At 37.1% G+C, this 12,568-nt stretch overlaps 1 protein-coding gene across 1 annotated transcript; it reads right to left on the minus strand.

Moving 5' to 3' along the window:
- Positions 1-5,932: 5,932 nt before the first annotated feature.
- Positions 5,933-11,494, minus strand: LOC145777242 (protein N-terminal asparagine amidohydrolase-like). Its single transcript, XM_082588574.1, has 5 exons — positions 11,476-11,494; positions 9,409-9,517; positions 8,584-8,746; positions 7,061-7,159; positions 5,933-5,985 (listed from the first exon to the last, which is right to left on the minus strand). Exons 2-5 carry the CDS (start codon positions 9,430-9,432, stop codon positions 5,933-5,935), a joined length of 339 nt encoding a protein of 112 aa, XP_082444700.1. The 5' UTR covers positions 9,433-9,517; positions 11,476-11,494.
- Between the last annotated feature and the right edge of the window lie 1,074 nt (positions 11,495-12,568).

Here is a 12,568-nt window from a genome sequence, read left to right on the forward strand (position 1 = left end):
TCATCCAAAGACATATATATTAAATTTACTTCAATCACTGTTAGTTAAAAGTTCACCTGATATCACAATAAAAGCAATTTTAAGTAACAGAAAATGCTGAAAGGATGTTGAAACTGGTATCTACCATATCTGATTCTGAACCTATCCTATTTTGCACTATATAATATAACAACGAAAATCAGCGATATTACCTTAGTACAGTTTATCTGAGCACCTAGCAATTTAATTGCACAGTTACTGGATCAGGGTTGCCAGATTAAAATTTGATGTTCTGCCCAACAGTGTCCAAAAATCTTCCAAAATCATCTTTAATCTGCCAAACCAATTATGCTTAGTTTATCCCTAAGATCAACTGAAATGAAACCCACTAAAATGAACTAATATGCTTTCCATTTTTAGATTTCATTGTTACTTTGTTAAAAGCAAATGATTACAACCGAAACATAACCACCATTTACTTTACAAACAACAAGATAGAACCACAATTTTGTCACAAATTCAATGGAATTCAACTAATCTTATGAGTTTTATGAATCTGCCAAACTTAAAAATTCTGCCAACTCAAAATTTCGCTGCCAAACAGCTTAAAATTTTGCTAAATTTCTCAAATTTTGCAATAAAAATCTGCTAAGTGGCAACCCTGTACGGCCTGTACTGGATCAATCTTTATGTTCTGTGTGGCATACCTAAACATTGGAAGAATTAAATAATATTTTACCACACATTCTAATTCATACAGCCTAACAATTTAAACAATAGAAGAAATAAAAATTGCATGGTCGGGGCTCCTGATGCACCCTAATGTCTATCCCTGTATCTAATGCCAATGTTGAGAGAATTTTCAGTGTTATGGGTAACATATGGACAGATGAGCAAAAGTGCGAAACCGTTTAGCTGTTTATTCTGTTAAAAGTGAATTGTGTGTATTCTTTAACATATCTTTTAGCTGCTTAGAACTTAAAGAACAAATTTCTGCAAACAAACCTTTCTTGAAGGCAGCAGTCGCATGAAAAGTATGTTAATTAAACTAAGTTACATAAGCAAGTAGGAGTGTTCTAATTCGCGCTTCTAATCGTGGGCCTCTTTTCTTGCCATTTTTGCATCAGTAGGTAGGGGAAAGCCGTGTATTATGAACCCCCTAACAATAAACGTTCCTAATTTCACAACTTCAATGAAAATATGGACAATATTTCCAGAATAGCAAGCTAACATGCATACCTATTCCCCATCAATATATTAGTATGTGATATTTTGTATTAAAAAAGTTATTTCAATTTTATTAATTTACCAAAAGAGTTCATATTACACAACCCTCTGTGTAATATGAACCCATGTGATGTGTAATATGAACCGCTTGGAATCATTGTTGAATAGAGGTAGATTGACTACACAAAAACTGCACTAAAGCAAGCCACATTACATGTGCAGCATAACAAAATTTATTACCATGAAGTTTTCAAATAATTTACACTAATTTTAGTAAACATGCACTACTTTTTAAATGTAAGCATAAATTCACAAAAAGTTAAGCAACATTAATCGAATGACGTGCACTGCATTGAAAATGCTGGTAAAATTGAAGTCTGAACCCAGTTTACAGAACCCAGAACCACCCCAGTTTACAGAACCCCAGTTTACAAAAATTCATTACACCACCATAAAGCACTTGATAATATGAACCTGGGTTCATATTACACATTCAGCTAGGGTTCATGTTACACACTTGTGGTGATTCCAGTTAAAATGCTGATAATCAACTAAATAATGCATTTTTTAAACAAAACTTGTGATTTCCATCATCAAGTTTATTTGAGGGTATATTAATCAAAAAATTACAAGTCCATTGATATAATGATATAAAAAACAACAATTTCTCCATCTGCAAAATAATATCACACAAGCTTTAAACCTTCATACCCCCAAAACTTCAGCAACACGCCAACTTTCAACAAGAACATTTCCGGTCGAATGACCAGCAACCTTACTTAATTCAAGCTGTTAAAAGTCAAACATTTTTATTGCCACGTTTTCTGAAAACAACAAGGGGTTCATAATACACAGCAGTTTATATTACACGGCTTTTCCCTATATGCTGTGTAGGCTACACTGCAAAATACTAGCTAGCCAATTACCTGGATTCAACCTGTGATAAGTAGAGCACCATACTTGCTAAAGAAGATCAACAAAGTAAAATTTTATTAATTTTCATCTGTGGTATCACTTATGAACCAAATTGTTGTGTCAGACAACATCACATAGCTATTGTATTGCAACAATTTTTGCATATTATTTAGGCAATAATTCTTTGCATATTTGGGCGTGGTTGCACTCATTTAGGCGTGTGGCATGCGTTAAAGGGTGCAATTGCGCGTATTTTGGGCTTTGGCATGTGTTTGAGACAGTGGCGTAGCCAAGAAGGGGGTTTTGGGGGTTACAACCCCCCCTTTGGCACGCGTGTGACGTCACTATATTGAGAATGATGCTTTCAGTCTCTATGTCTTTAAAACAAAGTTTACCTAATTTTAAACGAAACTGCATTAATAAAGCGAGTTTTACCAATACCAAACATTCAAATATCTCAGCCAGGAATTAGCAACAAGAAAACATAGAGACATAGCTCTATTACCGAAATACCGAAAAATGCCCAAGAAAACATGATCTTATCCTTTTGCTATGTCACCAGACAGCACCATTTTACAGGAATATTTATACGCACATTTTTGTTGAAAATGCTCTCAGAATGCACCAAATTCAAAGTAATTTTTTCAAAATTTTCTGGGGGAGGCCCCCCAGACCCCCCGCCACTGGGTGTCGGGCTTCGTCCGCCGGCCGTCAAACCTCCCCCCCCTTTCACAATTCCTGGCTACGCCACTGCTTTGAGAACTTTGAGGATACGGTCGCGCGCTTTCAAAATGTTCACTATTTTGAGGAACAAAATCTGGCAACTCTAGTCCCACCTCAGAAATTTTCCTGGCGATTAAAATCAAGACACCCCTTTGTATCAGCTGCCCTTGAATTATTACAACCATTTAGTGATCATGCCACCAGTGCAGAACATTGTATGGAAGACACTGGGAACACAGCATGGTGTGCCACCGACACCAAACTCCATGGCTTCATACCTCACCCGGTGGCGCGCCCCCATGGTATGGACCTGGCCCGGCCGACTTGGGTCAAACTTTACAGAATGGGAACAGGATTCGGCCGCTTCCATTCCAATTCATACAAATGGGTTCTGGCTCCCTCATCGGCCTGGCAGAATAAACTGCTGACCATGTCATTCTTGAATATCCCATTTACAAGGCATCAATTGGAATGCATGGTATAGAAACACTGGACGAAGCTACACTGACTTGGTTTTCCATCACCTGCCCTGACATTTCAACAATCCTGTCTCCAACGAAAGAAAACGATTGGGATGAGCAAAACTTACTGTTAAATTTCGTTCTAGTTGTCTCTTCAGCACTCCTATCCTTGTGCTGTGAGATGTCTTCAGCGATTCCAGCTCAACAATTCGCCAGACAGAAGATCCTAACCACTAGCTCTACGCAAAACTCAGCGTCCCATCTCAGGAATCTTCCTGGCGATTGAAGTCAAGACACCCCCTTTGTATCAGCTGCCCTTGCGTTGTTACAACCATTCAGTGATTATACCACCAGTGCAGCACAATGCATAGAAGACACTTGGAAAACAGCATGGTGTGCCACGAATAACAAACTCCAGGGTTTTATACCTCTCTCGGTGGCGCGCCCCCTTGGTATGGACCTGGCCTGGCCGACTTCAGTCAAGCTTAATAGAATTGGGACAGTAGTCGGCCGCTCCCATCCCAATATGTACTAGTGGAGTCTTTCTCCCTTATCGGCTGCGAGTGCGGCGTGGAGGAATAAACTATTAACCATGTCATTCTTGAATGTCCCATTTACAAGGCACCAAATGGAATGCATGGTATAGCAGCACTGGACGAAGCTACACTCACCTGGTTTTCCATTACCTGCCCTGAAATTTGAACAATCCTGTCTCACACAAAAGAAGAAGATTGAGAAGCGGACGACTTACTGTTCCATTTCGTTCCAGTTGCTTCTTCAGCGCTCCTATCATTGTGCTGTGAGATGTCTTCAGCGATTCCAGCTCAACAAGTTGCATCTGGAGGACCGCGTTCTCCGCTTCTGCAGCTTCCAACTTCGCGGCTTTGATTCGAAGATCGGCGCTGGATTTTTCATCTGGCTTTTTCTCTGGTGAACTGCTTTTGAAAGTTCATTTTCTTATCAAAAAATATCGATGATACATATGAGCTACTAAATTACACAAAAAAAAATTATCACCAAAATAGCGTCTTAGTAACAATGCAGTTTTGTTTGAAATGATGAATGTAGTTCAACATATCACAAAAATCTCACTTGATTTCAACAAAATTAGGAAAAATTATCTAAACCAACAAGTAGAACGTTAACAAAATCTCTCTAAATGGCAAAGCAATGAGGTACTTAAAAATATCTGAAAATTATAAAATACATACACCAATTTTATACACATCCATCTTACTTGTCAACTGTTGCATTCTTCATCTCTTCTAACTGCTCCTCCAGAACTTTAATTCGATCTTCTGCTCGCTTTTTCCCGTTTGCAAGACAGCACACTCTCCTTTTAAAACTGAAACATCTTGATTCTTTTCCTTAAGATCTTGTTCTACCCATAATATTTCAGCTGAAGATAGACAAATAATTTCGTTCAAAAGGTTTTAAATGAAGGCAAAACAACATCCACAGACAATGTTGCTGTCTAAAAAGATTCTTTTTATTTTTCAAAGTTAGTAAGAATAATATCTTTAAGTAAGAAGAAGAATTGTGATCTAAAAACAAAGGTCGTATTTTCCTTTTGAAATTTTTAAGTTATATCGATTATGTCTGCATTGTAAGATATTTGACTTTGTTGTGTGTTGAACGGTTTACATTTTACCTTTTATGCCTTTCAATTCCGAATTGTTGTCACTTGTTCTTCGCGATTGATCGCTTTGTAACGTGTTCAGTTCATCAGACATGCTGGCCAATCTTAAATCAAGCTGTTGCTTCTCTCTGCTTAATTTTCTCACTTCTCTCTCATACGCTCTCGACTTTTCTTCCAAGAGACTTTGTAAGGTTTCCACTTCCTAAATTAATTAAAGCAAATGACGCATACATAAATTAAACTTGGTGTCAACAGTAATTCAATATTTAAATGCAAGGAAAAAATGATTTTAAAACTTCCATAGTGTAAGATTGATATGATGATTGATGATATGAAGCCAAAAGCGAAAATGCAAAACTCGTCGTTGAAACTTTTTGAGCATAACTTTCTGTGCTTTAGACAAAAGTTTCAGAGGCCGTCGATGCCTGGTTCAGGCGAGGCAGTTGTAGAAGAAGTTTGGTGTTACGTCACAATGAAGGGCGTGATTGCAGAACATTTAGATTTAACAGAAAGCGACATGCAATAATTTGGAATGCTCTATGAAAGCAGATAATGTGGAAGCCAAGAGCTGCCACAACGGATATATGTCTATTCATTCTATTTAGAAAAATAGATAATAAGCATCTAATTTTTGCAGTTTCAACGTGTGAAAACGTAAAAGCTACCCAGCAAAGGTGGTTTCACTATCCAGCTACCCCAACTGACTTGTCGTGCTTGGGTGAGTTGCTCAGCAAGAAGTTGGTTGACTCCTTTCAGCGTGGTGACGTCACCAAGGGATTTAATCTGATAAAATATTGGAAAGAATGAATTAACAAAGGATTATTCAAAAGGAGTTTGGTGGATTTTATTTTTTTTATGAGTTGATTTTCCTTTTGAAAAATGTGTTTCACTTTGAACATTTGTTTTATGGACACGTTCTGAACTGATGTTAGGCTGAAACTATTTTGCTGCTAATTTTTTGTAAGAGGAGGCTTCCTGGGTCCAGTGGTCATGCAGTGCTGGTGTATGTTGGCTCCAGTACAGACTTAATATCAATGGAATCTGCATCAATAATATGCGATGAGTAAGGAATCTACACATGACCTAACAAGGAATTGTAAAAAAATGATTTTATGCTAATGCTGATATGATAATGGAAAATGAGTTTATGTTTTCAAGATGCGATTGAAAGCGAGACAGAAAATAACATGAAGTGCCTGAATGGTGAGTCAGTTTATTGGGTCGAGACCGTTCCCTGGATAATTTAGGTCGGTACCAACCAGATGACAAGGTGGGAAAATAAGCTATTTGTAAAATCCTTCAAAAAAGAGGTTTTGTTTTATTTCAAAAGCAGGAATTGTCACCAAAGCGAAATAGAAATGCATTAAAGTAAAATAATATGCAGTGATTTGGCAAGTTATCTGGACATCTAAAAACATTTTGTGCCCCTGAAATTATAAAGTTATCTCAGGCCTGGGTCGAAAAGTACTCATGGCCTTTCTGTGAATGTAACACCGCACGATGTCTCAATAGAGCAATAAGTTTGCTCTTTGAGAAAAGCCTAAAGTGCCCCTGACAGGCTGGATCCAAGTGTAGTAACTTTTTTAATAATTTTCTAGCGCAGAGTTATGCTTAGCGAAGTTTTTAAACTTAACCTCAAAGCTCGACCGGTTAAGGCGAAATTTAATTATATTATTATTATATCGCATAGTTACATTTATTACAAGAGTGCAGATTCGACATCAAGATACAAAACATCACGATACGATATCAAATAACAGTTTGCGTAATCGTAGCTTGAACTTAAATATCTGGAGTGATAAAATTTTGCAAATATTTTTTCATTGCATTTAGGTCTACTATAGTCCTTACCGAAGTATCCCTTGCCAATTTATTTTTATTTTTGACAAGATTGTCTGCCCTAATCCTATTGTCTGCCCTAACCCTAATTTCGCCCTAACCGGTCAAATGCACCAAATTAAATGTAATCGTAAAAAATTTTCTGGGGGAGGCCCCCCAGACCCCCCGGCGTGGGTGTCGCCTTCGGCGACACGCTCGCGAAGCTCGTCTGATATCGCCCTCCAACAATTCCTGGATATGCTAACTTGCAGCCCCCCCCCCCAATTCAGGAAGCCACCAGCCGCCACTGCAAGTGAGAGTTCCTGCGAAATGCCTCGGTCGTCATCAAATCCTCCAACAATTTGGAGATCAAATTCGACGTTTTCTGACGCATCTTCTGAGGAGAAAACGTTGGAGAAAGTCAGATGCTAGATGTCAACGGTTGAGTACAAGATCAGTACATGGCGGGGTTACGTAGCATTCAAACAACACAAGCAACGATGACAGAGGGGTTTAGGGGTACATTTGGACTCGGGCTCGTAACCTTTACAAGGGTTTGGAAACTTAAAAAACACGTTATAAGCTTATTGTCTTGATACACGGAATGGCCCGTTTCGGCTAGTTCCCTATTCGGGAATTTTTTGAAAATCCAACAATAATCCTTCTGTAATCCAACAAAATCCTACTGTAAATCCAACGAACTAGCCGAAAAAGACTGTAGCCGAATCGGACTAGCCGAATAGTAGCAGACCCCTTGATACAGTGCTTTTTCCTAAGAAGTATCTTGATATGAAGCTCGAAAATCTCATTGGTACCGGGCCAAAATTATCCTCTCAACGGCGTAGCATTACTCAAGTGACAAAGTCTGATAAATAAATTACAAAGAAACATAAACCATAAAAATTCTGAATTTGAAAGGATGACTAAAATATTGAACAGTCGTTCATGAAATTGAGTAAGTAAATTGAGCTTGTGAAGATAAATGGATACATAGGATACATGCCAAAATAAATATCTAAAAATCAATTCTGCCACAAGTTTAAGTTTTTGACTCTCCTCAACATAGTTGGTAATTTTTCAATATTTTACTGCTTATTATTCTCTGCCGTCTTGCCTACTCTTTTTTCTACAAAGCTGCATTTTGTGTTTGACATGACACCGCATTTAATTGCTTGTCGCTCTACTATATAGTTGGTTTGTCACTGCTTTTGACCGCCGTGTTTTCGATATAATTTGTTTATTTTCTTGGCTGTGGTTTGCCACGGCGCTGCATTTGCAGGCTTTGCTCATCGCTCTTTCATCAATTCTCGTTTGTATATTTGATGCATTCAATCAATCAATCATTTTATTTTTGGTCATTAACGCGTCAAAAAAGATACCGCTTGGTTTAGGTTACATTCAACAATTATTTTCAATATTTACGCTCATGTTTGGACATTATTGCGTCACTGTATTGTTATTTTAAAACATTGCTTGTAGGTTTTAACTGCCCTTTATCAGAACTGAAGATGCACTAGCAAGTGCGAAATATATTTTCTGTAACATCTACTGACAACTGATCCCTGTTACCTTAGCAATTGAGGTTTTAGCTTTCTAGATATGGAACAGGGATCGTTTCAGAATAAGACTAGGTCAGAAAGCGAGGCAGACTCCGACGCAGCTCAGCATCAGCCAAGAGCAGTTAGCTACAGAAGACAAGGTAGAAGAGTCCCTCGTTATGTTGACCAAGTATTCGCAGTTTGCCTAAGGTGTGCGCATGCAAAAGAAATTGCAATTGAGGTTTTAGCTTATGAAATTGAATAACAACGTGGAACAACCAACCTGATTTATGATGCGACATCGATGACACGGTGTTGACCATAGTACGTACCCCGTCCACTGTGGCAGCCCCATCAAAGTGCCCCAGGGAAGTCACCTTGGTCCGACCACACCTCAGTACGACAGCGTGACAGGTCGTCATCATATCAGTACCGATGCCTTCTATCTGAGGATCAGACAATAAGTTATCTATGACAATACTATTGGGCATAGTATGACAACATAATAGACGATAAAACAGTGCGCACATGAACAAAACTTCCTTGGGATGGATGCCATTCAATCCAACGTTTAAATCAAGATTTTAAGTAAAACTCCTGAAAAACTTTACTCAGACTTTAATAAAATGAAGTTAGAAAGGTAATTTAAGTTCACATATCGACATGAATTAGATTACACAAAACTAAGGCACCACTTTTATAAATAAAAAATGGTAAAAAAAGTTTACTGTACCAAAGTGGCCTGTACCGGTGTCATAAATGATGTCACGATGATGCGGAAGAAAGATTAGGCTACTTCAAACAAAATGGAAAAACAGAAGCAAACGCTGTATAGCAGCATAGTATAAAAACATAAACCAGCATAAATCGAGTGCAGAAATCCTTATCCTTGGAATAGCATTAAACTTGATACGAATGTTCATACTGGCAGATTCTACCTACCAAATAATAAACTTACGGCAGTATATACATTTTGCAAAACTTCACCCAAAATAGTAAAACAATTTGATGTAGAAATACTGGCTTAGCTCTGAAATGATACTCTGATACTCCAGCGAGACTCTGAATGAAGGCAATGATAGACTTACAGAATCATTTATCAACGTACTGGCAAGTTCCCGCTGGCTGACATAGAGGAATGAATGTTCCGGAGATATCTGACAAACTTTTTGCTTCTTCAAGGTTTCGTTTTGTTCATGGAAGTAGTTTTCATATTTCTGCAAAATCTGAATATTTACATCAACAAACATTGCGCCTAGCTAGTGTTTAACAAGAGAAATAGATCAGTGTCGCATTTATATCATTTGCCTTGATTTACTTCATTGTTGGAACGATCACACAATCGTAGCGATATCGCCACTGGAAAGAACTCAACAACGGCTTAAGAACAAAATCAGTATCATAAGATCATCACACGCAATAGTAGCCTACCAACAACGCATCTACATCGCACAATGACATATATCATCAAATACTTTAAGAACATGCAACTTATTATCACAGCAACAGAAACTACACATTAACTGCATAAGACCTTATCTAATAGGCTACAATTAGGCTACATCATTAACTGAACAGTATCAAAATCGACTGACTAATATCAAAACCGACTGAAAAATATCAAAATCGACTGAATAATATCAAAACCGACTGAATAATATCAAAATCGACTGAATAATATTGAAATCGACTGAATAATATCAAAATCGACTGAACAATATCAAAATCGACTGAATAATATCAAAATCGACTGAATAATATCAAAACCGACCAAACAATATCATAACCGACTCAATAATATCAAAACCGACTGAATAATATCAAAACTGACTGACTAATATCAAAATCGACTGAATAATATCAAAATCGACTGAATAATATCAAAACCGACTGAATAATATCAAAATCGACTGCATAATATCAAAATCGACTGACTAATATCAAAACCGACTGAATAATATCAAAACTGACTGACTAATATCAAAATCGACTGAATAATATCAAAATCGACTGAATAATATCAAAACCGACTGAATAATATCAAAATCGACTGCATAATATCAAAATCGACTGACTAATATCAAAACTGACTGCCTAATATCAAAACTGACTGCCTAATATCAAATCGACTGAATAATATCAAAACCGACTGCGTAATATCAAAACCGACGGATTAATATCAAAATCGACTGAATGATATCAAAATCGACTGCCTAATATCAAAATCGACTGACTAATATCAAAATCGACTGAATAATATCAAAATCAATTACCTAATATCAAAATCGATTGCTTAATATCAAAACCGACGAATTAATATCAAAACCGAGTGATTAATATCAAAATCGAGTAGTTGCTTAAAAGATCAAAGTCTTAATTCGTGTACAATAGAAAGTCCATGCCAGGCATAAGCAAATAGCACTATGATCAAACCTCCATTCGTCGCTTTCCGCCAACTAAGCTCGTGACAACTCGATTGATCATCTCCTCATTGATCATCTCCTCATTGATCCTTTCACGATGGCAATGAAGCACACACAAGTCGGAGAGGCGATCGGAAGTCATCGCTTAGCATAACTATGTCTTCACTTGTTTCATGCACGAAAAATACTTTTGTTTTATATCTTCTAATTTGATTTTGATATTGTTCAGTCGATTGTGATATTATTCAGTCGATTTTGATATTAGTCAATCGATTTTGATATTATTTAGTCGATTTGGTATTATTCAGTCGATTTTGATATTATTCAGTCGATTTTGATATTGTTCAGTCGATTTTGATATTGTTCAGTCGATTTTGATATTGTTCAGTCGATTTTGATATTAGTCAGTCGATTTTGATATTATTCAGTCGATTTTGATATTAGTCCGTCAGTTTTAATATAAGTGAACTGATTATTTCAATCATGTGTTGATATTGGTGATGTGATGGCGACGATGCTGAGATGGTATTCATATTGCGATGATACTGTTGTGGTGGTGATACAACTACTAGGATGGTATTGACACGTGGCTGATATAAGTAACGTTTAGGTTACGTTCCTTCATTGGTTTTGCTATGGTGTAGATCTACGGCTGCTTTTGTGATTAATACTACGGATTTGATATCATTCAGTTGCTGTTTTCAGTCTGTTGTTGGTACTAATGGTGGAGTCCGTTTCACTATCCAACTGACCTGTCGTGCTTGGGTGAGTTGCTCAGCAAGAAGTTGGTTCACTCCTTTTAGCGTGGTGACGTCACCAAGAGATTCAATCTGATAAAATATTGGAAAGAGTCAAATAACAAAGGATTAATAAAAAGGATTTAAGAGGATTTTATTTTGTTTATGAGTTGATTTTTCTTTTGAATAATGCGTTTCACTTTGAACATTTGTTTTATGGGCACGTTATGAACTGATGTTAGGCTGAAACTATTCTGCTGCTACTTTTTTGTAAGAAGAGGCATCCTGCCTCCAGTGGTCATGCAGTGCTGGTGTATGTTGACTCCAGTACAGACTTAATATCAATGGAGTCTGCATCAATAATATGCGAAGAGTAAGGAATCTACACATGACCTAACAGAGAATTGTAAATAAAATGATTTTATGCTAATGCTGATATGATATTGGAAAATGATTTTATGTTTTCGAGATGTGATTGAAAGCGAGGCAGAAAATAACACGAAGTGCCTGGGTGGTGAGTCAGTTTATTGGGTCAAAACCGTTTTCGGGATAATTTAGACCGGTTCCAACCAGATGGCAGGGTGAGAAAATAACCTATTTGTAAAATCCTTCAGAAAAGAGGTTTTGTTTTATTTCAAAAGCAGGAATTGTCACCAAAGCGAAATAGACTGAATGCAAATGCATTGAAGTAAAATAATATGCAGTGTTTTGGCAAGTTATCTGGACATCTAAAAAGATTTTGTGCCCTTAAAGTTCTAAAATTATCTCAGGCCTGGATCGAAAAGTACTCATGGCCTTTCTGTTAATGTAGCACCGCATGATGTCGCAACAGAGTAACAAGTTTGCTTCTTTGGAAAAGCTTAAAGTGCCCCTGACATGTTGGATCCAAGTGTAGTAACTTTTTTAATAATTTTCTATCGCACAGTTATGCTTAGCGAGCTTTTTAAACTTAACCTCGAAGCTCGACCGGTTAGGGCGAAATTTATATATTGCATATTATATTATTATTATGTCGCATAGTTACGTTTATTACAATGCAGGTTCGACATCAAGATATTCAAATAAAAGATTGCGTAACAGTAGCTTGAACTTAAATATCTAGAGTGAG

The sequence above is a fragment of the Aplidium turbinatum genome, chromosome 1, assembly GCF_918807975.1.
Source record: "Aplidium turbinatum chromosome 1, kaAplTurb1.1, whole genome shotgun sequence".
NCBI classification, from domain to species: domain Eukaryota; kingdom Metazoa; phylum Chordata; class Ascidiacea; order Aplousobranchia; family Polyclinidae; genus Aplidium; species Aplidium turbinatum.

Bases quoted from the DNA above. Each gene is read 5' to 3' on its own strand.
- LOC145777242 (XM_082588574.1), bottom strand. From the start codon at position 9,432: ATGTCAGCCAGCGGGAACTTGCCA. The intron at 8,747-9,408 runs GTACGTTGATAA...TCTGATCCTCAG, and splicing joins CAGCCAGCGGGAACTTGCCA to ATAGAAGGCATCGGTACTGA. The intron at 7,160-8,583 runs GTTGGTTGTTCC...TTTTCTCCTCAG, and splicing joins GATGTCGCATCATAAATCAG to AAGATGCGTCAGAAAACGTC.